This window comes from Hipposideros armiger, unplaced genomic scaffold (assembly GCF_001890085.2).
Source record: "Hipposideros armiger isolate ML-2016 unplaced genomic scaffold, ASM189008v1 scaffold_1235, whole genome shotgun sequence".
Taxonomy (NCBI): domain Eukaryota; kingdom Metazoa; phylum Chordata; class Mammalia; order Chiroptera; family Hipposideridae; genus Hipposideros; species Hipposideros armiger.
In genome coordinates, this window is record NW_017732585.1 from 225,809 (window position 1) to 251,937 (window position 26,129).

At 37.3% G+C, this 26,129-nt stretch overlaps 1 protein-coding gene across 1 annotated transcript in view; it reads left to right on the plus strand.

The window, feature by feature from the left end:
- Positions 1–1,087: 1,087 nt before the first annotated feature.
- Positions 1,088–26,129, plus strand: part of LOC109376906 (neuronal tyrosine-phosphorylated phosphoinositide-3-kinase adapter 2) — a gene marked incomplete at its 3' end in the record, with an annotated part of 180,275 nt that continues 155,233 nt past the window's right edge. The window contains exons 1-3 of the mRNA XM_019633058.1: positions 1,088–1,614; positions 1,943–2,429; positions 10,095–10,332. Coding sequence (XP_019488603.1) covers positions 10,112–10,332 — 221 coding nt within the window. The remainder of the gene's footprint in view (positions 1,615–1,942; positions 2,430–10,094; positions 10,333–26,129) is intronic.

Below are 26,129 nucleotides of genomic sequence, written 5' to 3' on the forward strand. Positions count from 1 at the left end.
CTCTTCTCTTTCCCAATTATATTCCCCTTTCTTCTTTTCATCTATCTAATCTTCTAGCATGCATTAAACAGGTGTCCTGTTCCAACCAAAAAGTAGATGCACAAAAACCAGGAAAAGTGCCATGTAGGACATGTGAAAACTGAAAGTCATGTTACAGTCATGGAAAGTGTTGATTTCATTTCCCCCCAGATAGTCACAAGTTAAAAAACCAAAATTTGCAAAATCGTAGTACCGTCCTAGATGGCATTTAAGAATTGAGAAGGTGAACTTAAGTTTATGATTTTCTTTATGGTCTGTTGAGGCATGAAAAATTACTTTACATTTAAAACAAATTTTTCTAAGAAATCAGTTATGAATTTAGATGTTTAGGATAACCCTTGGGAAAACCAGCTTGCTAGTAAAGGTAATTTACACTAACAATTATTGGGAAAGAATATAATGGAAAAATACCTACAGGTCACTATTGAATAAGTACACTCCCTCCCCCCCTCAAAATTGACGTTTTAGTCCGAATTAAGCAGAACCCTATCAGTTATTGTTACTTTTACCATAGTACCAACCTACACATTAAAATATTTACATTATACTTCATTATGCATTTTACTCTGAGAAAAAGCAGGGTAGATTAAAAACTTGGGACTTGACGTGTGTGTCTGTGCGTGCGTGTGCACACACATATACACACATACATATTTTTGTGTCTACACATACATAGCTTGTGCTGCACGACGTTCTCTGTATGTATCTAGTCAGAAGGATATTAAGAACAGAATGCGGAGAGTCCTCAGGAAATGCAGGAAATAGGATGACTTTAAATAATTTCAGCAACGAGTACAGGAGTTAGTGGCACCCATGCCATAGTTAATGCACGTCTTATTTTTGTTGAAACAAAACCATGCACGCGAGGCGAGACCTGTTAGACATACGTGTGCGCTGTGCGTGTTCTTTCTAAGTGGGCTAGTTTTGTTCTTGTGCCATGGGAGCAGGTGGCATGAAGCTATTTTGATGAGGCTAAAAGGCTCCTCCCCTCTTTCCCCAAGCAGCAGCCTGAAGCACGTCAGCAGTAATTGTGTGCCCGGCTCTGCTGTGCAGGGCGGGTGGAGGCAAAATTGATATCAAATAAGGGTATCAAACTGAGATGCGGATGTTCCGTTTAAGTTGTTGCTCATTTACATTAGCCATGCCAGGGGTGAAAAGCTTATAACTTAAACATCCTCTGTAGTGAAAACGTCTCTTTTCTGATGGATTTATATTTTTCTTCTTCATACAGGCAGAAGGAGTGCTGTGGTGGATACAAATGAAGGGGTTTCTGTATCCTCTTTTCGTTTTATTATTTACTAATCAGGCTTTAGCTCAGGTAGATAAAAGAGAGAGGTTCTATTGCCTAGATGGGAGGCCTTTAATGACAATGGGGGGCCCCAGGGAGCCGAAATCCGAAGTAGAACGATGATGCTTTCGGGTTTCTTGTCATTTCTTCAGTTGCGTCTTCCCCTCCTTTTTCCAATGGGCCTAGTGAGCAGGAACTGTCCAAGGTGCTAGAATGCCGGCAGCTCGGCCGTTCAATGCAGGCGGATCGCAGAAAGAGAGACGAGAGATTACTGCTTATTTCAGAAGGTAGGTTCTTTGTTTCAGAATCCCTGATTAATCAGCAGCAGCATCAACAGACTAAGGCAGCTGGAGAGGAGAGAGAGAAGCAGGAGGGAGGGAGTCAGGGGCAGGGAGGGAGGGAGGGGAGAGAGAGAGAATGAGAGAGAGAGAAAGAGAGAGAGAGAGAGAGCGCGCGAGCGCTGGTTGTCACGGGGGAGGGACCATGCCACAAGCTAGGCTGCTCCAAACCTTCTGTATGTAAGTGGCAATGAGAAAGAGCATCTTTTTGGCTGAAAGGGGACATTTAGAGAGGATGTTGCTGATTTTTTGTTTTCATTTATTTTTGTCTTTACAGAATATAATCAAATGAAGCACCTTAGCCAGCCTGGGTGATTGTTTCGAGTCTTGTAATCATCTGGGTAGCAAAGTGGGTAAAAACATTCAGTTTCTTCCCTGCTGGACCTGGAAGGAGAGGGGCTGTGTGTTCATCCCCACCCATTAGCTATGCCCTCTTTTCTCTGAATGTCGATTTCAGGAAGCAAGCACCTGTCTTCTGTCACCGTGTCTTCCTAGAAAACTTTAAAGGCCATTTTATCTGATAGGAAGAACATCAAGAATGCTCTGATCTGTAGTGATGAAGAATCTGGGAGTGGACACTTTTCCCATCCAGATACAATGCACTTTAATTGAAGAAAAACTGAGCTGAACTACAAGCCTATTTGTTATGGTGCTGGATTACTCCTACAGAAGTGCCCTGAGATCAACCGCGAGCGAGGGCTCTGACAGACACGAGTCACCTTTCTGATCATTGCACTTAGCTCTCCCTGGGGACTTACATTTTGGTATGTATCTCATTTTTCACATTCTCTAAGCATGCTAATTAAATCCAGCACTAAATAGATCAAGCAATCTGGTTGTGAAATGGAATGGGTTTTAGCCGGGGATACTTAATGCTGAAGTTTGCATGTCTTATTAGGTGGAGTAGAAATAAAGCCACAGCAAAGGCGTTCAGGGCATTCATGAACCTCAGGCTATTTTGTATCTTCTTACCCACTTAGTTACATTACCACAGAAATGGTTAAACTACATTGCCATTGGTAAAATAAGCCATGATGAATTATTAAAAGCATTGAAAATATTTTCCAGGGTATTAATTGGCATTCATATTGTGCATGCTAGCTATTTATCTGCCATTCCATATCATAAATATTTTACAACAGTCTCTTAGCACATTTGTGTTTGCCCAATGTTATGTCCCCCCCCCCAAAGAAAAGACACAGCACCTCCCAATGAAATGCAAGCTATTAGACAGACACCAAAGCTGAAACTGCTTCTTTCTTACTAGTTAGACATAAACCTTTTTCAGAAACATATATGTTTAATACCACTTAATATCAGGAGGATTTCATTAGTGTCATCATAATAAATATTTTCTGTTAAACTTTTTAGGTGGACTTGTTTTACTTGGGACACACACTTATTTTGTTGGGGTGTCTCTGTTCTAATTTTTCCAACTACCAGCACTATTTTAAACACATTAAATGTAGGTATTTCAAACCCAGAAGAAATGTTACATGAAATAATATTACTCATTTTCATTAGAAAATCCTAAAGCTGTTCTGGTACCAAAGAACTGAGATTTTTTTTATCTAAATACATTCTCAAAATAAGGGAATCCAATTGAAGAGTTTACACAATGTACTTTTGGTCATTTTAACATGCAGGAATTTATAACCAAGTAGTGTGGAACAATTATAGAGCACAAGTGAAAATTAATGCCTTTCCTAATTCTTCATAGTTTAAACAATGCTCCAACTTATTTTCTATATTGTCAAGTAGTTAACAAATTAATATGATAAAACGTAAGCCACACGTGCTGAATTTTTCCCCCCTGTGGAAAGTGCAACATATGTTTGCCAATTCAGCAAAGAAGTGGACTCTGTGAAAGAAATTGACAATTTAGAAAATTAATGATAACAGACTTGAGAAAAAAATATTACAGCTTTACAAGGAACTAAAGAGAAGCCCAAGGACTTGAAGCATCTGTAAACTTTAGAGGGAGAAGTATAAAAATCCTAGACACTGGAAGATTGACTATTGTTTGAAAAACACAAGTATGTCATGAACTCCCAATTCAATTAGATGGTTTGCATTGTAGCTCCAGTCAGCACTTTAGTATACTGACTATATCTGCTTTGCAAATGATGCCTTACAAGCTTCTGGAAACATTTGGCCAAAAGCTCAAAAAAGTACCTCAGCCATTGACATTTTGTGTGAATCCCTAATATTAGTGGAAATGTACAATCTTTTTGCATCACGGGCAAATAGCACCATGACAGCCTGGAAGCTGGGGTGGAATTTGTGATTTATGATGCTTCTACATTAACATGATCTATGCCCATTTTACCCATTTTGGGAAGGGAAATAGTGGAGACAAACTCACTCCAAAGTAATCTGTTTTCTGAGGGGGAAAAAAGCAATCAGTGTCTTTGTAGTCACTTCAACAAGCTCTTTTGGTTTTAACTCTAACATTTCCCATTTTGTTCAGAACAGCTGCATTTTGATGACAGTGAGAATGGGAAACTGAGCATGACAGTTTGTGGGGTCGAGGGTAGGATTTCCAGGATAATCAAAGTGAAATTGCAGGACTGAATGTTGACAAATTATATACAAGATTTTATCAGAAAAACAATTTTGATGTGGTTTACATGGGTTGTGGATTTTGTCTATTCTGTTGATTTTGTCCTATGTGAAGTCAGCAAATTTTAGGAATTAATTTGCATGCATATTTACATATGTATGTGAATCATGATTATTTAAGCTCTTACATTTTAACAATGTGTTTTCAAATTGGTCTGAGTACATGCAAAAAAAAATGTAAAAGACCTTTTTTCTCCTGCTGAACAAAATAATAGTCAAAATTGCATTGGGGAACTTTCACTTGTATGAATCAATACTACTGGGCAAATTGGGATTCTCTATCTCAAAGGAGATGCAGTGCTGAGTGGGAGGGAAAATCAAATTCTAATAACTCAAATTGTAATAACTTCCTCATAGCATTGAGACAGGTGTGGTTTGAAAACCTCAGCAACAAATAAGAGGTGGAGACTAGAAAACTTCCCACATGCAAATAAAACAAAATACATAAATGTGAAATGATGGTAAATGTCTAAGCTTTCCACCAGGAGGTTTAATCCTACTATGTATTTTGTTTTTCCCAGATCACACAAATACCATTATAATAATAGCATGAAATAAACTTTACCTTATTATAGATAGGTTAGCTTCTAGGGTTGGCTGTGACTTAAAATTTAAGAAGCTTCTCATAGAGCTTCAGGAAATGGGGAGCAGTTCTCTCCCAAACAAGTGGTTTTTCTTCCTCTACCACCCAGTGATGTGCAGAACAACTGGATTAGCGGAGATTTTGCAACTTGTCCTGGAAAACCAAACTTTTAGATGGAGAACAGCTCTATTTCAAAAATCCTGAGTTAATACTTTAAGAAGAAAAAAAACAAAAAAAGAACCAGCACCCATGAAGGCCTGTGGACCAATTCACAGAGGATGCTGGTGTACTGGAACGCTGCTTTTGGAAAACGGTGATAAATGATTCATAGGAAGGTTCTGCCTGAGAAGTGTGTGTACACAGCTGCCTGAGTCCATCCTTATGGGGCTAGAGTGTTTGATGTCACAATGCATGAAATTACACTAAAGGAGAAATTTGTTCTGAATTTTAAGAAGAGGAAAGAAATGCTTTAACATGTATGAGAATATGCATGCTTAATATTTATCTGATCCTTTTGCTACATCTTTATTTCAACAACAGCTTGTAATGAATATAAAACCCTTTATACAATGGGGAACCCAATCTTGACATCAGCTAGTGCCACATTAAGTAAGCTTTGTTAAATTGAGGCCACACAAAATTGATACCTTAATTTACAAAAGGCATAACCCATGTATATGTATGATCTTTAAGTTTTTGCCTACACGTATTTCCCAAAAATGTGAGCTTTTTTTTTTGGCTTTAACACACAAAGTCATGTAGTGTTTCAGCTTCTTGAATTCCTTGCATGCAAGTAGTGGCTACAGAAAGAGAAAAAAAGGTGAATTTTTTATGCTTCCATGGGTTCCATTTTATATTCTTATGTATATTTTATGTTCCACGTGTCTATATACTAAATGGTTTTATTCCAATGGAAACATTTTTTTTTAAATGTAACACTGCTTTCAGCTCCAGGCTCAGCATTGGAAGGTATAGTGATGGTTTTATACAAAAGAACATAAAGAAATGGTTAATTCAATAATAAATTAAGTGCCTGGTGCTTTAAATTTAACCGGAATTACACCAGTGTAAATTGGTGCATCTTAGTTGAGTAGAGTGAAATTTCAAATTTTGGGAAGTGTCACAATATTATGCAAAGTTATCTTTAGGAAGGGCGTGGTTAACAGGAACTAAATTTAAAAAGTGAAAGAATAAAATTAAAAAGCATGAAAAATTAACCACCCAGTTGTATTTAAGCCAAAATATGAAGCTTCTATAAGAATGGCAATGATTTTAAATATAGTAATCCAGAAATTAAACAAAAGGAATCTTTTACAAATGCAGAATCCAGTGGTGAAAAAAAGGAGTAATGCGAAGACATGGCTACCTGTGATCTGTAATGGAATTCTGATCTCAGTCATTTTATGGGTTTTCTCAGGGGAGTCCCTGACACACATTTTACGTATTGGCCACAACGTCCGAGGAAAAGAACACACTCACATAAGCCTTACACTGTTTGAATCACTACTATGCTTTCCAAATAAAACATATTTTCCTGTGGGTGAAGACCACAGATGCCAGCTTTCAACCAATGCTCGGGGAGGCAAAGGGAGTTCAAATGTTTAATTTGTTGTGAGCAAGGATGGCTGCAGACACGTACAAGCTCAAATGAAAGGGCTGCATGTAGAAATGCAAGGTTTTCCCTTCAATCTCACCTACTCTGTTGTCATAAATAATCTGAGGTCTAGTAAGGTAGTTTGATTGATTGTGATATATCTAAAGATGCTACCTGAGCGAAAGGGCCCATTTGTTTCTGAACTATGGTCTTCTAAGATGCCGACTTTAGGAATAAGAGGTTCAAGACAAGCCTTCATAAAATGCTTGTATATAGAATTTTCAGCCAAGGGCCAGAAGAGAACTTGATTTACAATCTCACAGTCAAAACACAGCCAAGTTTTTAGTGGTTACAAAAAATACCTAATTCAATAGCTATCTTAGCCATAAATATAAATTTCTGAAAGATAAACAGATGTATGACCACACTTGTCTGTGGGTTCTCACTGCACAGGAGTGGTAGCAGTTGGAATGAGGTAGGCAGACACTTAACATATAGTTCACTTTTGTTCACTGTTCAGTTGCCTGAGAAACAACTTTTGGCTTATAAGGGTGGAGTCTGAAAGTTCAAGAGATGGGATGAGCTTGGTGATTGATAAGTCCCAAAACTTTTATTTTCTAGATGTGGAAAATGGGCAAGATGGATAAAAGACCTGTCTAATGTTGTGACTAATAATTACAGTCACAGTTATTGAAAACATATACATTTTAACTGAATCATCACAACAAACTAAGGAGGTAAATACTATTCCAACCACCATTTTGAAAACGTGGAAATTCAAACTTAAAGAGGTTAATTAACTTGCACAAAGTCAGAGATCTCTGGGTGGTTTAGTTGGCATTTTGAGGCCATACTGCTCAACTTTTCAGCTATGCCTTTCAAGACTGCCTCCTTTACCTTAAAAACTAGCTTTCATATTAGTTAATTGCTAGGATCAAAGTCCATTTTTCTTTTTGAAGACTAGATATAATTTTTCAAAAGTTTTTTTTTGTTGTTCATTCTCAAAAATGGTGACCATAAACCATGACAAACGAATGAATGTCATCACTGCCACCTCAATTAATGCCCTTGTTACACTGTATTGCAATTGTTGATTCATTATGCATCTATATTGCAGTGTGAGGGTCTAGAGGAACATAATTCTGTCTTTATCAGTGCCTCATTCATAACAAGTGCTCAAGAAATACTCGAATAAAAAAATTGATTGTAGAAGCAAACATTTCTCTAGAACTAGACTACCTAAGCATGCACTAAAGTTTTACTAGATTTCGTGGTTGATTTTCACCTCTCAATTTTCAACTTAGTTTCAAAAAATCTTATAATACAACTTTTCCATAGCATAAATATTTTATGATATCATTATTTAATGTTTTCTCAGAATAATTTGAAAGACCATTTAGTAACAGTACATTTTCAGAGGTACACAATGAACCTTGTTAATGTTTGGAATATATTAACTGTATAAAGAATCACTGGTGTCATTTGGATGGGAGGGAAACTTAAGGGAAGAAATAAAAGCCTGTGGGTGATGCCTTACTCATGGGAAATATACAGTTTTGCTCTAGGGCAATGTGGGAGTGATCATCTTTCACCCTGAGGCATTACTTCTAGAATCCTTGTAACACTGACTTGGCTTGCTTAACTATGGTCGAATTAATTGCCATAAAGTTATGCAGATCTTTTTTTACCCAGGCACACCTAGTGCTGAAGCCCTTGGTAGAAGGGAATTTTAAACAATGGCAATGCTTTAGTTCTCTGGGAATTGTGTTCTTATATGTTTTTCTCCCAAATTGCAATTCTCTATAAACCATTAATTTTCTATTCCTCTGTGTGTCCACCACTTAAACATCTAATCTGATGGACCGATATTAAAATATGATTCAATTATGTTATATAGTTGGAATTAAAAGACTATTTCATTTGTCAACCCATTATGGATTCAAACCAAACCAAACATATTGCAACTTAACATAAAAAAAAATCATGAGTCAACAAATAACTTTTCATATCCTCTAGTTTCAACAATTTCATACAGAATGGGGAATAAATATATCCTTAAATTCAGAGTGAATTTCCAATAACGTATGGATTGACTGGCAGCTAAAATGCTAATAAACTGTGATAAGAAGTGAAGTTTCCATAGTTACAACCCAGGTTATGGAACATGATTATACTTGTAAAAAAATCAGAATAAAATGATATGTAATGGTGGAAATGCAAGTCAATGACTTCAACAAATAGTTGGGCTGATATTTTTAAAATATCTTTTGGAGACATTTGAAGATAATAAACAGATGCAAAGGTAATTTATAATTTTTAAATGGCCACATATTTCCCCTTGCTAATTGATTTTGCTTTAGGTTTTCCAATGTGCCTCAATTATACCACTTCCCTAGGCTAGCTGCTACAGCGAATATGCAATTGAGGACACTAAGCCTTATTAAGCGAGAATGGTAACATACTTATCTTGTATGTAATTCATTAAACCTCAGTTCTAGTTTTGATTGATTAACGCACAATTTCTTTATCCCCTGGCTTTATTGATTCCTGTGATTTGTTGGATACCTCTACTTCAAGGCAGGCTGATTTTCCTAACCTGCTGGTTATCCATCCCCCATTCATTTACATACATATATACATTTTCCATTACTATTGCTGCCAATCTTCCTCCTACACTTTTATTAAAATCTCTACTAGCTAGCATTACTATGTGCTTACTATTATTGAACTCTGTGCTAAATTCTTTACAATCATCACCTCTCTTCATCTTCACATCAGCAGGAGGTAGGAGAGATTATTTCCTTCATTTTATAGGTGAGTGCTGTGTGTATTGGGTGAAAGCCCTCTGTTGTTGTTTTGATTTGATTTTGGTTTTCAGTAATCCTTTTTGTGCCTGAGGTTCTTAAACCTTCATGTTGCAATGATAATCACAGTTGTCACTGCCTGAATTACCAGACTGGTCAGGATTCACATGGTCCTGGCGATCTTTGATATTTGAGTATGGCAGCAAGGCATTAGAGAGCACCATTTTGAAAAATAATGGAGGGTCCACAAGAGATTATTGCCAAGACAAATTATGTTATAAATTTCTGTTTCCTTGATGACTGCTATATCCTTCATGAATAATTTAGATTCCTAAACTTAATTCAAAATTGTAAAAAAAAAACACACACACAATGAGAAAGTTTGTTCCAAGTAATTATTTTATTTGAAATTGAACAGAAAAGTCTTAATGGTGAGCAGAAACAAATGAAGCTTGGATCTGCTATATCTTGTTGTTATAAGAACACATTTTTGAGGAACAAAGTCATAACTCTAATTACATAAATCAAATGTTTACCTTCGCCCACTAAATTTATTTGTACCTTTATGTTACCTGTCAGTCCAAAAGAGTTGACCTCTGTCCTGCTAATTTTGTTTCTCTGGGGGAGTGTTTGCTACCCAGGCCAAATTCATTTAATATTTACTTTGAATAATCTGATGACTTATAATTTCTAATGAGACATTGTCTCCAAATAGAGTCTACCATAATCCTTGGAATTTGGGACTGACAAGATATTAGGGAGAATAAACAGCACCTTGCTTTTATCTCCACACTTGATAAAGGTAAAATGTGTTTTCTTCCTACAGGAAGTGTTCCTTTTTACATGATATCCTCCAAGATGATGAGTTCTAATCCAGAGGAAGACCCTTTGGACACATTTCTTCAGTATATTGAGGATATGGGGATGAAGGCTTATGATGGCTTGGTTATTCAGAATGCATCAGACATCGCTCGAGAGAATGATCGCTTGAGAAATGAAACAAACCTGGCCTACTTGAAGGAGAAGAATGAAAAACGCCGAAGACAAGAAGAAGCAATAAAACGGTAAATATAAATAAAAGTATTCTGAGTGTTGTGCACAAGAGGAAATCTGTGGGTTTTGTAAAGGATGTGATGTCACCAGGTCAAAAAGGGGATTGTCAAAGATTGACTCAATGGGACCAATTGAAAATGGCACCCAACAATAATAAAAACACAATGCATCCTACTGATGGGATCCTCACCTTAGCTACAGAAGTTATTTACTTATGTGTTGTGCATGTGGAGGTCAGATGGGAGGGGAAATAACTGACTTTCCTGTAAACAAAAGTTCATGTTGAACAATCTCTTGATAAAAGCCCAAGAGAGTAGATAAACACTTTAACAGCCAATGTTTGATGAAAATCCCCACCTTAATGGTCCTTGTTTATAGTTCTTACCTTATGATACAGTTCAACTTCTCCCTCAATTATAAAAAAAAAACAAAAAAACCACAACTCATCAGTAATTAGAATCATGTAAGTGTATGAAGGCACGTGGAACCCTCTGGGTGTGCTCTCTGTGCAGCACTTTATGGCTATTACAGCTCTTATATAAGTATCCCAGGTTTATTCAAATAAAATGCTGCGAAACTACAGTAAGTGACTTTTATGCTGCAAAACCCACAGCTACAAGTGAGTGAGCCTTAGACTGCAGCTTCCAAACTGAGGCTAAGTTTCCTAAGGCACTGAGACCAAAAGAAGGATACACATCTTTAGATTTTTCAAAAGAATGTTGCAGTGCTTTCAGTGTGTATGGGGGGTGGTATTTTAAGGGGTACAGGTAGATACATGTGTTGAATGGAGTCCTGTTTCTTCAATAGAGTCAATTTACAAAGTACAAAGATGCAGAGTTGAGAGAATTAATCCGTATCTATTAGCTGGATAATTGAATAGTAATAGTGAAGGTATTTTGACAATTAGTTGGCAAATTTTCATCAACTCTGACTTGCTTACTTTTGCTTACTCTATGTGAACATTGTGATATTAAGAAAAATGAATTATTACTTTATGATGAACTATTTATTCTTATAAAGTAGCTAGGTGGGTATGCACTACTTCACTCATTTAATGACACATAATTTTACATGAGAGGGTGGACCGGAAGAGGGAGGGAGATTTAGAAGGAAAATAGAAATTAGTTTTGTGGAGGATTATTTTTTTTCCTCTGGACTATTACAATGGAAAGCTAGTCTTTACCTGGTATAAAAATGATTGTAAAGTTGCATACTGGATAAACATGTTCACTAGTCATATATGTATACTTCAATTAATTTGTTGTTGAGAACTATGTTATTTTTAATTCTACCTAACTTTAGTTGGTATCAGATTTCTTTCTAAGATACACTAAATGTCCTTTCTTAGGACAATTTTTTTTTCCTGTGAAGTATATCTGATGGGCTTGTATGTGCATGTGAGCAATTTATTTTACTTTTATGAGTCTACGTTTTTAAAATTCAAAACCAAAAAGGATAGGATACATCATTCCTGAAAAACTTCAGCTCTAACATCTAAAATTTCCCAATCATGCATTAAACCTCAATGATTCACTCCTTTCTATAAACATATAAGCAGAATTATTTTCTGAATAGTTTCATTAGATTTTACCAGGCACCCACAGTGTGTTTCTCACTGTACTATTAGCTTCTGTGTTTCATCAACAACCTTCAGGAGATTTCTGTCTAAAGATTCATAGATATTGTGAAAGCAAAAATGGCTCATTTTAGGTGGTTTACTGTCAAGTGTTCAAAGGGACATAACCAACAATTTCAATGAAGTCTAAAGACCAAGAAATGGAAGCAGGAATTTAGGTAGTGGGGGTAGCAGAACACTGTGAGTGGGGTCCAGGAAATTCAGTTATGTGAACTTTGATTTGGTTCCTGCTAGATTAGTAAAACAATGTTTTTCTAGAATTATGTTAGAGAGCATAAAAATAAGGATAGTTCAGTTCACACATTTATTGAAGAAGTCTCAAATGACCTGGAGACATTTGTTTTCACGTCACCCCTCAGCATAAGTTAAAACTTTAATTTAGCCCTGTTTGTGGATAGAGCAAACAATAGGAGTAAGTCAGCTACTGTGTGTGTGTGTGTGTGTGTGTGTGTGTGTGTGTGTGTGTGTAACCTATATCAATGGTTTATTTGAAACAGTTCTTCTGAGTATGAGGGTTCCTTTTGCATCAAATGAGTATAGACTCATATATACCTTTTTATAATTAGATTAGGAGAAAAATGGAGAACCCATTGGTAGCAGGAAGAAGCAAGAGTCTTCTACAGTCCTGCCTTTGATAAGATAGGTATTCATTTACTCTGCATTGTTTCCAAGGCAGAACGTACCAGAAAATGCATGCCTGAAGTCAGGTTACCCTTAGGTTCCATAACTATGTTGCTAGCAGGGCTACTGTTGCCACAGTGGTTGGTGTTATCTACACGAGGGTAATAAAGCTTTGTGCTTTATGTCGGAATGACCTAGTAGTAATAGTAGTATTTTAGATGATAAAACCATTCAGAATTTATTATCATCTATGCCCATACTATCCCTAGGTATGTGTACAGTTGAAGAATAAGCCAACTTTTCAGGCATGGGGACACCAATGAGAGGTAAACAGACTTGCAGGTCCTAGGAAAGTTGGCTTATGTTCAAGTTGAATTCTGAACCCACACCTGAAGGAAAGGGTAAGGCAGAGAGACTTTAATCCTGGAAGCAAGGAAGGACACTGAACCAAGTGAGATAGTTAGGGCACCTCTCACCTGAGGTCAAAGCGACTAGATGCAATTAGCAAACAAGGCACACAATATGTGACACGGCAAGCTATAATGTAGATTTCATGAGAAGAAGTACTCTCTTTTTCTATACAGATGTTGAATAGAATCTAGAGCCTAGGCATTGCTCAATAAACACTAGCTGTTAAGTCTATTCATTGATTGGAGGAATATTTATTAAAATGTTGCTAAATGTCAGGCAGTGTTCTAGACCTTGATAAGATGGCAGTGAGCAGAACAAAGTTTATTGTTACAAGGGAACTACAATCTGAGAGAAGGGTAAAGGAGACACACAGGAAACAAATAAGCATGTATAAATGTATGAGACAGGTGGTAATAATGTTTTACACTGTAAACCAAAGCAGGGTCAAGGAGATTAAACACCGAGGCCAGGGAAGGCCTCCGAAAGCAAACTACTTCTGAGCAGAGATGTGAGATATTGGCAGCATCCCACCAGCAGTGCGAGCCACAGGGCTACCTGCAGGGAGAAATTTAGGAGGGGGTCACAGCAAGCAGTGATGTGTTCCAAAGAGGACAAGGTGTCACATAGTGATCAAGGCAAAGATTGGGAGGATGCAAATTCAGACTGGTAGGGGGCCACCAGGGAATTAGAGCCTGATAAACTATTATGTTTTATTCTGAAGGAGAAGAACCTTCATTGAAGATTTTTGAACAGAGGTGTGGCATGCCCTGACTGAACATTTTATAAGGTTTACTGTTTACTGTGTATTAGCCAGATGGATGAGGCGTAGGTGAATGCAAGAAATCCAGAGAGGAAGCTTTTGCAATAATTTAGGCAAGAAATGATGGTGGTTTGGACTAAGATGGGAACAGTAAAGGTGGCATAAAATGATCAAATTATGGGCCTCATCAGAGTTTTCTGATTGATGAGATGTAGGAGTTGAGTAAGAGAAGGGAATTGAAGATGGTTCTCAAGTTTGTTTTGTTGCGGATTTTTTTATGTTATTGTTACATCGTGTTTTGTTTCGGCTGAACAACTAGAAAAATGGGGATTCCACTTAATGAAATCATAAAAACTATAAGAGGAGTAGGTTTAGGTTAAATAGTGTGGAAATAGGAGCTCAGCTTCCCCATGCCAATTTTGTAAGCCCTTTTAGATATCCAAGTGGAGAATTCTGGATAGGCAGTTGGATCTGGGACTCATGGTGGAGATCACAGCTGGCGGTATAAATATAGGAGTCATATTCTCTAGGTTTCTCGGCCTTGGGCCTAGTTGAGAATACCTAGGACCTAAAAATAGATAGAGGTGACCAAAGCAATCACGACTGTTTTTCGGGGCACCTGACGGCTTACATGATAGGAACAGTAGAAGAGCCCAGTAAGTACAGCCAGGGAGAGAGAGAAGAACCACAAGAGGGTGATGCCTCTGAGTGAAGTGACAGAAGTGATTAAAGAAGAGAGAGAGAGTGATTTGACAGTGACAGCAAATATGGCGAAGCTTGAGAACTGACTGACACCTTCTGCCATGTTGGTATTACTGACAAGAACAATTTTGGGAAAGGTTGGGGGAAAAACTGACTGGGATTGTGTTCATAAAAGAGTGGAAAGAAAGGAATTGAACCAATATATAGGGAACTATTTTGAGGACATTGGGGTTAAACATTTTTCAAAAATATGAAGGGTAGCTGAAGGGGAACGTGCGATTTATGGTGAAAGTTTATTTTTCTATTTTTTTTCTTTAAGAAGACAGAAAAACAGCTTATTTAAAATACTAATATGTATGATCACAATAGAAGGGGAAATGCTAGTAACTTAGGAGAAGGTAGAAAATTACTGTCATTATGTCCTTGAGTGGGTAGGAAGGGATGGGACCTAATGTTATCTTAGAAGCACAGATTGCTGGGCCATCATAAGAGAAGGGATTGCACAATGTATGGGTGACTGAATGATGAATAAATGAATGACTAACCCTGCATGAAAAGGCCCCAAACCTGGCTCATCATACACCAAACACCATTTAATTATTGTACCCATAGTTGTTATATGTGATAAGAATTGAAAGATGTAGTATATACGAGGTCCGACAGTTAAGTTTGCAAACTTTCCACCACACATAGTGGAAAGTTTGCAAACTTAATTGTCAGACCTCGTATCTTGCCGTCAATAACTCTTCACACTACTTCTTATACCCTTTCCCCAAATATGTTTCTGGAACCCTAATTTAAAGTGCAGATGTCTTTGGAAGGGAAAATATACTAGTAAGGCCTGCTAAATTGTGGAGACTTCTCAAATGTCTTTCATTTTCAAAAGCAGGGCTTGTGTATATATATAGCATGAGGATGTATTGGGTTGTCGGAGAAGCTATGACATATTTTTTCTATGTTTTTTTGTTGCAAAAATGCATCATGACTTTTCCAACAACCCAACAGAAGCCTCTGGATATTATTGGCAGAGGGGTTGGAGAGAGAAAAGTGAAAGGAGCCAAACAAATGATGATTGGACAGGAGAAGGAGATGAACCGCCTTGCCTGGCTTTGTCACAGGACTGGCTGTGGATCGTATCTCAAGTTACCCCATCTCAGCATCCATTGTAGTGTCCAAATTCACTTTTATTTTGTTCATATGGTGACCAATCTCCTGGAGTTCTGACAGTTAAAAATATAATAATCTTTTATATTATAGAAATCCTCACAGTATATATTTTTTTCAGAATTGCTTCAACATTCCTAATAGGAAACGTATTCTGAATATTTTTGAAAACTCCACAGCAAGACTTCGGTCACACAGGCATTGTTGGGGTTTCAGGGAAGTCAGCAGAAGAGTGCTGACACCTAAATCCCACACACATTTTAATATTTTTAACATGCAATGTACATCAACGTGTAAGAGAAAATTCAACATGTCATTAATGAACGCAGTCTAATCAATTAAAATTCTTTATCATGTCTGCCGAATGCTGTCTTTAATATGCAGCATGATTTAATGTATAGGATGTAAATGTTGAAAATTTAAAGATGGGGCATGTTTGACCTTGAAAAGGCATTGATGATAATTCTCTGTGAAATATGCCAATTGCAATTTCAGAAATGTGCAGCCTGCCAAGGATTGCTTAAAAAATGGAAATAGGATTTCTTATGGTTAACCTTCTGGATCACATGTGTGCTGAAATGCCTTTGTGCTGGAGCTAGGACGCTTAAAACACTGAGCTCTTAGAAAAAGAATACCCTCATCACTTTCTCAGTGTTCTAAGTCACTTAGGCTTTCTGAGCCCAATTCCTTATTTTTAAACTAACTTGAGCCACATGTCACTACAAACTTTCTTGTTCCTTCACTTCTATTTCTCAAATGGGATTTTACCAAAAAGACTTATTGGGTGCAAAAGTCTAAATAAATAAAAAGGTACTGTTATTGCTTTTCTTAACAGCTCCAAATAATATTTGGTGAAAAAGAGAAAGACTTAAAAGAGAAAAGTTAATGGAGAATAAAAACTTATTTCAGTAGCTCATCATTTCTGCTATTTTAAATCCTAATGGTTTTGTGCAGGCACTGTTAAATGAGATCTAATTTTTATTAAAAAGCCTATGAGAAAACAAACACACAAAACCTACAGCTTCAAACAAGGGAGCTCGCTTGAGATAGGTTACAAAATTCTGGTTTGTCATGTGTAGGGGCATGAAAAGAAAGGGACCTTTAAGAAAGAGGCATGATTGGGCATTGTGAACTATTAACTCAGGACAGGCACCAGCCACTAAGAAGGTGGCAACTGACCAATGAAAACAGAGTCTGGCTATAAATAACCTGTAATGCAGCACCTGTGAACATAAGGCCTGCTGTGGAGGTTCGCTATTGACAGGTGACACCTTGTTTAGGACATCAAATAAAGATATTCCCTGAGGAGGATGAGCAATCAAAAGATCATCTGGTCTACCAAAAGCATGCTTAAGTTTGAGGCTTCCTTTCAAGGAACTTTCTCTTTCTGAATTCTGGAACTAGTCCCTCCATTGTGTCATGTTAGTATTTGCCACAGTATTTAAAAAACAATTCAGGAAATAGCCCTTAAATAAAAAGCAACAAGAAAACGTGTTCCCAGTACATGTTTTTGTAAGTATGTTTTCTTTTATAGGAAAGGGCTCTTTTTTTTTAATGACACAAATGCTACATTAGTGAAATTCTCCTAAACATTGCAAGTCTGGAAGACAGCTCTTGACTTTAGCAAAGTGGTTCTGACACAAAGGACTACTTAGGCTGATTAGGGATGTCTCTATTCCCTGTGGATACCCTCAAGGGACACATATGAGGTTATATTTCCTCTTTAAAAGTGACAGTCAGAAATAGAATTAGATTACTTACAGCTCCTTTAAAAATACATGCAATTTTATTTAGTATGTATACATTGAAGCTATTTATTTTTGAAGGTTTCAGTGTTTCCATTAGTCAAAGAGAAACAAAGAACCACTGAAGTCTGTTCTTTAGACCACAAAGAAAAAGAAGTAAAAAGGAAAACAAAGAAAATACTTGCTTTTCCTTTATTAAAGCGTTGCTATCTACAAAGTAAATGGTTACAATACCAAAGTTTGAATTGGTTAAAATTTAAATGATTACCACCCAAAGCCATAATTATACTGAGAGCTCTTATTAGAGGCATGTTAACAGTTACATAAATTCTCTTTCGATAGTTATGGCTTCTGGAATCATACTCATGATTTGTGGCAGAAGACTTTATGGAAATAAAGAGCATTTATCGAAGTGCATTTTCGGGAATGACAAATCCATTCAGCGCAGCACAAATAGCTACTTTGTCACAAATAGATAATCTGATTTGCACTTGTTTTAATTGGAGGCATGTAGAAAAATGAAATACCCTACTTGTATATCAAAACACATGTTGAAGCATCATTTCTCAGTTGAAATGAGGACAATTGAATGAACCAGGGTTCAGAAACCCAACTCTGTCAACTTTTAGAAATACCCTCCAGCTAGCCTGAGAATATTTAGAAATACTCTACAGCTAGCTATAGCGCCTATGCTTAGAGCATAGGAAATAAACCCCCAAAGCCCTCAGCCATACTCCTATCTTGAATTAAACTCACACCTGCCATGTCAGTCATGCTGGAGCGAATCAGTTGATGTGATCTGATGTGAATTTCTGACCTAATTTTGCTGTAGGACTCAGAGCTCAGGCAGAGAAAACAAGGTTAATGTGTTGATAAGGGGGCAAGATTAAGCAGCAGACAGGATCTTAATAACCCTCTCTAATTCCAGCTTCCTCTTGTGTTTGTGATTAATTCCAATCACTTTTCTATTAATCATTTCAGAGGACTACAAGGTGCTTTGCTTGTTTTTATGTTAAAATTGTGCATCTGGATTTTCTTTTTTCAAAACTAAACGAGGTATCCAGATATGGGAGTAATTTTGGTTACAATACCAAATGCATGGGGAGATTTTTATTCATGGAATCACATGGTTAGAAGAGAGATTTCGATAACTCATTTGTCCATCCCTTACTGGCCTTTATTAAGCCAGAAGTCAAGTTTGCTAGGCTGATCCTAAATAAACCGATTTATTAAAAGTGTTCTATTTTTTTTTTTTCAGTGCTGGTGGAAAAAGTTAATATTAAAGAGCACATATCTAAGGACACCACTTATGCTCATTAATATTAACTTTCTCCACTTAGCCTAAGGACGTGACGTCTGTTCATTTTGGCTATAGTGCCATTTCACTTTGTAAGTCAAAATGGAGTCTGTCCTGCTGGCCTACTATTTTCAGTAATAGTCCCCACAGTCCTATGACAATTAATATAAACTTTAGTGCTCGCCTATTTACAACTCACATTACATCTGTATTTGTCATAGGGGTGATTTTTGGTTTTTAATTTAGTCACTTGCCAGGATGGATAAGAGGCCACCTATAGAGAGAGAGACCTTTATTTAATGGCTCATGTTCAGGCAAGCCTCCTTCTTTTTTTCATGCACCTTTTTGAGAGCTGTTTATATCTTTGGTTGTTTCAACTTTAATGACATTCTGGACCCAACGTTGACTTTTCATTTTAAGAAGCTCAGCATCTGTTCTATAGTTGAAATAAATGGACAGATGTTGTTAGGGGGAGGGCTTTTCAGAACATAGCCTCATATGGACTGTCAGTCAGCATGGAAATTAAACTCTTCTTATGCTGAGGAAATTTCAGTCAAGAGAGGACCTTCCAAACATCCAAACCTATGGCAACCTGAATGATGGAAAAGAAGCCCGTTGGAAAATTTAAGGTAATCTTTCTTTTAGAAGTAGTGTTAAATATTTAGAGATGGTTGTACGTTAATTGGGTAACAGTTTTCAGTCTAAGGCTGTTTCTTATGCTGTTCAGGCTATCAGAAGACAATCTCAATCTTTAACTAAACATGGTCTCTGTAAAATGTTCAAAAACCCAGATAAAGAAAGGGAATTATTACAGAGCAAGGAAATCAATCAGGGGATTTTTTTTTTAACTGCTGAAAACGCAGTATGGCTTCGAGAACACGTGTAATGTAACAAATGAAGCTGCTAGAGCAGAGACTGAACATGCTAATAAAATAGCTCCAAGGCTTCTGTCTAACTTTCAGGTAGCCTGAAGAAAACATCTTCATTATAAATTTATGGGTCACCTTGAAATGAATTTTAATCATAAATTTGATAAAAGGAAAATCTCAAGGCCCCTCCCAAGATGAATCTTTGCTCAAAAACACATGATTGTAGTTAAAAGTTATTCTCAATAACATCCATATTTGGAAATGCATGACAGAATATTCATATCCATGCTAGAATGGGAATATAACTAGTGTGACAGGAAGCAAAGGAAAAAAGAAAATCTTTGTCTTTGAAAAGGACTTTCAATAAGATGTACAAGGATGATGCTTTACAAAAATTTAAAAAATAAAAAAGACCAGCATTTAAAATCCATTACTTTAATTAGTAAATTGCATTTTAGCCTTTGATTTGGAGCTAAGTGTACCACTCAGCACATCCTGATGTTTGAATAAGAAATGAAGTGGTTCAGCAGGAAAGATGAATATTACCAATGAGATCCTTTATTTGCTATTAGGCTGAGGTCTACATGCATTGCATAGCTATTTTGTTTCTGTACCAACTTTTTCATTAGGCCTTTATTAAACATCTATTCTACATCAGGCATTGTTGTAGGTGCTTGCGATAGAGCAGTGAACAAAATAGTAAATCACAATTGCCCTCATGGGATTTATGATCTGGTTCAGATGGCGTGATGGAGACAGACAATAAACAAACAAGTAAAGTGTAATGTAAGTTAAAATGTGACGAGTTCTATGAAGAAAACTGAACTAGGGAATGGGGGGGGTGGTCAGTGTTGTGGAGAGAGTGCGATTTTTGATAGGTTGGTGAGGGCAAGTCTCAGTGAGGATGTCACATTTGAGTAACGACCTGAGGTGAGTGAGGGAAGAGCCATACAGACCTCCAGGTAACAGGTTTCCAAGAAGAAAGACCACTCAGGAAAGAGGTCCTACATGGGAGCATTCCTGGAATGTTGGAGGAACTGCAAGGAGGCCCACGTGGCTGAAGAATAGAAAGCGAGATGAAGAGGATTGGACGATCAGGTCAGAAGTGATGGGGTCAGATATTGTCAGGACAGGGAGGTCGCTTTGGCTTTCTCTCAGTGGAGAAGAGATGAGACATCATGTACTGTTTTGAGAAGAAGGATGTCATAATAAGACTTCTGTATGGAAAAAAGAATCCCTCTGGCCACTCCGTGGAGCAGTAAAGGCAGAAGCAGAGACAGCAGTTGTGAGGTTCTGAAAAGAATTGTGAGGAGGGAGGGTGGTGGCATGGACCAGAGCAGCATTGCTGGATGAGGGGAGATGAGATGACACCTGAGACACATTGTGAAGGTACAGCTGGCAGAATTTGGTGATGGATAGGAGGTGGAGTGTGAGAACGCAATAAAATCATGGCATTCCCATGAGTGGATGGGGAAGACAGCGGATGTGTTTTGGTGAGAAAGGTTGTGCACATTTTAAGTTTGAGATGTCTATTAGGTTTCCAATGATTTGTTGATATTTGTAAAACTATCATGTTTTGCATCTGAGAATTTGTACATATGAGATTGAAGGATATATGTGAAACACTTTTATAAGACTCTAAAAGTTACATACACATGCACATTAAGTTTGAGGCAAGATTTTTTTTTAACATTTATCCAGAAGAGGGCAAGTGTGTGGATTAACCAGAATAAAGGAACAGTTGCCCAGGGGTCTCTGCCTTTGTGCAGAGCTGGTGGAGTCAGCGAGCTTGATTCTAAGGCTAACATGATTCACGCTCTCAGACGCTTGCCAGGTTAAGGCAGAGATAACAGCCTTAGTCCTGAACCCTAAGATGCAAGATAAAAGGTGGATGTAGGCCTGCAGAAGACTTGACATTTTTGAAAAGGAAAAGTGTTCTGACAATGTGTAGAGTCAATTATTAGCACTGGTAATATTTACTTACGGCCTTTTGGCAAAGATGGAGACAGTTTTTAATTGGATGCACATCGGATACCTTTTCTGTTCTTGGGTATTCCAATCAACCTTCAGATTATTACCCAATTATAAAATGTAAATGTGGGGTGACAGTGAGTATGTGGGTACAGGGGAGTGTAACTGGGTAGGTGGGAAAATCCTAGTGTCTGGACAACAGGGGGGTTGGTTTCTTTCACTTCCTAGCTTTTGTGAGCCCCATCAAATGCCTCTTCATTCTTAAAGTTAAGTTTATTCATTTGTTAATTAGAAATAATATTCATTTTGTTGCATTAAGAGAAATAAATTACATAACACATGTGGTGCGAGCAACTACTGAAATAGCCAATACATTGTGGCTGCTTAGAATTGGTAGTTACTATTTAGTATTAGTATTATTAGTATTAGTACTATTGCTCTTACTGTCATTGCTATTACCTTCATCTTTATCACAGAATATAGATACATTAATAATGACATAAGATACCATATCCACAAAGGTTCTACCTCCATGTAGGGTAGAACCCCGCACAGGGAAGGAAACTGGATTGCTTGCTTTGAGCATTTGCAAATGACATGTGTACCCAGCTCCCAAGTGTGCATTTTTTACTTTATCATTTTGTTTCACCTTCTCTGTGTACATATTTTTTTTTATTTCTGCTAAAATAGTTCAAATTACCTGAGGGCTGAGAGAATTTGGGCATATGAATAGATTGAAAAGGATGCGATAATTGGTAGTTTTCGTCTTAATTATTAAACGGGCTTCCAAGAGCAGAGGAACTGCCTCTTGAGCATAGTAGGTTGTAAAACATTTGTCAGATCAGATTGCATCAACTCACTGTATACACTGGCTTTGGGTTTCCCCAGAGAAAAGGAAATCAGCTGGCAGAGCATGTGATTTTTTTTATTGCAATTCACTCATGAATGTCTGGATATTTTCAGGGACCTACCCTGAAAGTTTTCCCTCTTGGCATATGAGCTGCTAAATTCTCACTCTTTTCATGGAAGTGCACACTTTCTGTGAAGCTGCTATAACATGTAAGCTAAACTAAATAGAGAAAGAAGTAATGAGTCATGAGGATTAAATGACTATATCTATAAGAGCAAACAATCTGAAATGATTTTTTAAAAGAAAAACGCTTTGTGGTTTGATTCCTCTTCTGGAGAGCAAGGTGTTTTTTCAACATTGCATTGTAAATACTACTTAGAGCTTTCAGCTTTCTATTGGTTTGAGGATACTGGGGGTGGGGGGGGGTAGGGGGGAAAGGAGCTGAGCCAGCGATAGCCTCCAACTGCCCTTTGCACAGGAGAGTACTTCTTTCTTGCACACGGCTTGATGTGGTAATTGTAACTCTGACCTACCCAGCTCTTTTGCAAAGGGAACCAGAATTGCATGGAGAAACTTGAGCCTTTAAGAATTTTCCTAGAGGGATTCTTAACTTTCTAGGATGCGTGTTGTTAGATTATCACATGCAACTTTAAAAGCGGCTCAGATGTCTGTTTTAATATACCACTGAAATCATACTTGTTTTGGAGATAAGTGACAAAATGGGACTGAAAATCACTTGTCAAGCAAGTTATTGTAGAGATTATTTTATTTTCTTGGGGACAGAGATGACATTTTATAATTTACAAAAAGAATGGAACAGTAATGGAGAGATTAAAAGAAAAAATGAGGAAATATCTTTATGGTGATCTGAATACATATGGACTCTTCTCAGGAGTAGAGGCATGGCTTCCTTTTTTATCTTCCTGCCATACCAGGCATGAGACTATACAGTAAGAAATGTTTGATCAGAGTGAGACTAGAATCTGAAATAATTTCCCCTTAAGTTATTTTTAAAGTGTTTTACCAAAAACTCATTATAATTAATGTAAATTTTTCTTTTCTGCCTACTGGCCTCTGGGTAATGAAACACAGGGTCAAGAGATGAGTCATTTGGAACTTTTCTCTGGATTTTTACTGAGTCCTGTTTGAAGCCCTCAAACCCAGCAATTCCCAATTCTCAGCAGGTCAATGCAAATAACATATCTTACTTAGGAAGAAATCTCATGTGCTTTAGAATCCCTGTTAGGGCAGGCACACTCATTTCTAAAAATTAGTCCTTTCAAATATAAAATTTTATCCTTAGATTCCTCTTTTCCATATAGTTTACTTGGATTTTATTTTTCCTTAATAATTTAAGATTTTAATTCTTTTCCTTAGTTCCTGTCATTTGTGATACACTCCAATTCGAATCTGGTGTGTGTATGTGTGTGTGTGTGTGTGTGTGTGTGTGTGTGTGTGTGTGTGTTTGCTCTGCTCAGTTTGTGTGCAATTATTTAAAAAGCTCAGGTGTTTCAAATAAAAATAGAGGAGAGAAACACAGTTTTTCAAAACGTGGTACATGGTTCAGCAGATTAAATGGGCTAAACAGAGCTGGGGGAGGGGAGCAGAAAAGGACTGCCCAGTAAAAGCCTTTTTAGCAAATCATACTGAAATCTCATTAATAAAGAACCCTACCACTAAAGCTGCACCATCAATCTACCATGTGCATTAGTGATGTCTAGTCCAATTCAGGTAGATAAATTGTTCTCTAAGTGTTGGTCGGCTGCCATTCAAATCACGATACCAATAATACATGTCATGCTGAATTCCCCCTGACTCACGATGCATTTTTGTCACAGGGTTAGACTGACCTAAACAGGTGAGGGAGGGGAATGGTGTGTGTCGGAATAAACACCATGAACAGCACAAAGGGGTAGATAACTGGGGAGAGATAAACAATAGACAAGGACGCTGTCAACCCATCTACCAGCAATAAACTGGCAGGGAGTAATCTAACTAAGCATTATTGTCTAAAATGTCAGCTAAAAATACAACTGGAAAAGTGCAGCCAAACAGAGCTCACGACGTCAGGTGGGAGCATTACTGTAGCATAGAGCTATCCATCTTGGGAATAGGTACAAGGCACGGAAGATAAAAGGGAGCGGGAAACAGAATAACTAAAAACTTCCGTGAATATTTTAATTACAGCATCTTAGTCTGGTTTCTACCCATGAACAATTCTATTTAATGATGGATACCATGCCTGAAATCCTTCCCCATGGCTGTCAGAAGCATTCATTATTATAAACAGGTACTTTTTAAAGTCATGATATAATGGTCCCTCATGACACTCCTCTTTGGTTTGAGTGGACGCGATGTGATTTATCTAAAGAAGTTCATCAGTTTCACATATGACCTGAAAATAAAAGCTCCTGCTTTTGAACCTGTAGTGGAAGGTAACATATTCTATCCTTTCTTAGAACATTAAAAGTCTCTGAGGAGATAACGATGCATGTAAGAGAGCATTTTGAAATGAGGTGGAAACCCTAAGCCTGTGCTGTTCTATGATTGCATTCAAGTATGGGAATGAAAGGTGAGGATGGTATTGGGTATTAGGAAAGAATGGTGCTTGTGGATTTATCTTTAATGCAGCCACCCTATCTGCCCAAGCCTTTCCATTTCAAAGTGACTTAGAATTCTAAAGAGAAGTCAGCTTAAGCGCATCAACACCGTCCCCTGTGTACGTCACCTGCAGCTAAGAACCTCTGTCTTTAATTTAGCACAAGTGGCAATCTTGGTTGGAGACGGACCGTGATTTAGTGAACATGAAAACAGCTTGACCCCTGTCACCCCAGAGGTGAATGAGAAGCCCAGCGCAGGCTGGGTGAGGTGTATGGACTATTGTAGGAACGGATAATCTGGGAATGAAATGAAATGGCCTCAGTGAACACGTGACAGAATGAAGAACTCCTTCGTATCATGGCGTGCTTTTCTCCTAGACAAATGTATGGGTGTTAATTTTTTAAAGATGTGCTTTAATGCATGCTGTGTTACACAGATAATACCCTGCTTTAATGAACGGGCTCAGAATGACCAACCTGATGTAGTAAAACCACCGCTAGGTATGTTCCCACTAGCAGCTCTTGTTAGCTCCTGATGAGAGTGCAATGTATTCTGGCAGACAACGAACAGCATACAATGGAAACACTTGCTACTTTCAATCCCATGAGCAGTCAACTCAGTTAATCAAACACTTGTCTTTTTACTACATGAGTCATGAAGATATTATCAATGATAGAAATGAATGATCTTTTAACAAAATTATGTAAGGTGAAGATTTGGAGACATGTTATTCCTCATGTGGACAATACAGTTTCTAAGACACTTGTGGAAATGCAATGTCGTTATTTTAGATCACAAAGACGACGTTTTATTTAATTTTTGTTTACATTCATGTCTGAACTTTGGAGAAAAAGGGTTCTCCTCACTCCTTTCAAGTTCATTAAGGTAGATTTTTTAGAAATGAGCTAAGAAGATGTTATTTTGTATTAAATGTTATTTCATATTAGGAACGATAGTAGGACAACAAATTAATTGAAGTTCTCATCAAAATATTTTTCTTCTCAGGTATCACTACTTCAGATTAATCAAGCATCCTATTTATACATTTTCTGTAAATGTTCTCCAGCATCAATTTGTATTATTCAAAGCAAAAAGCCACATAAATAATAGAGCTTCATATATATATATATATATATATATGAAGCTCTATTATATATATATATAATATATATATAGTATAT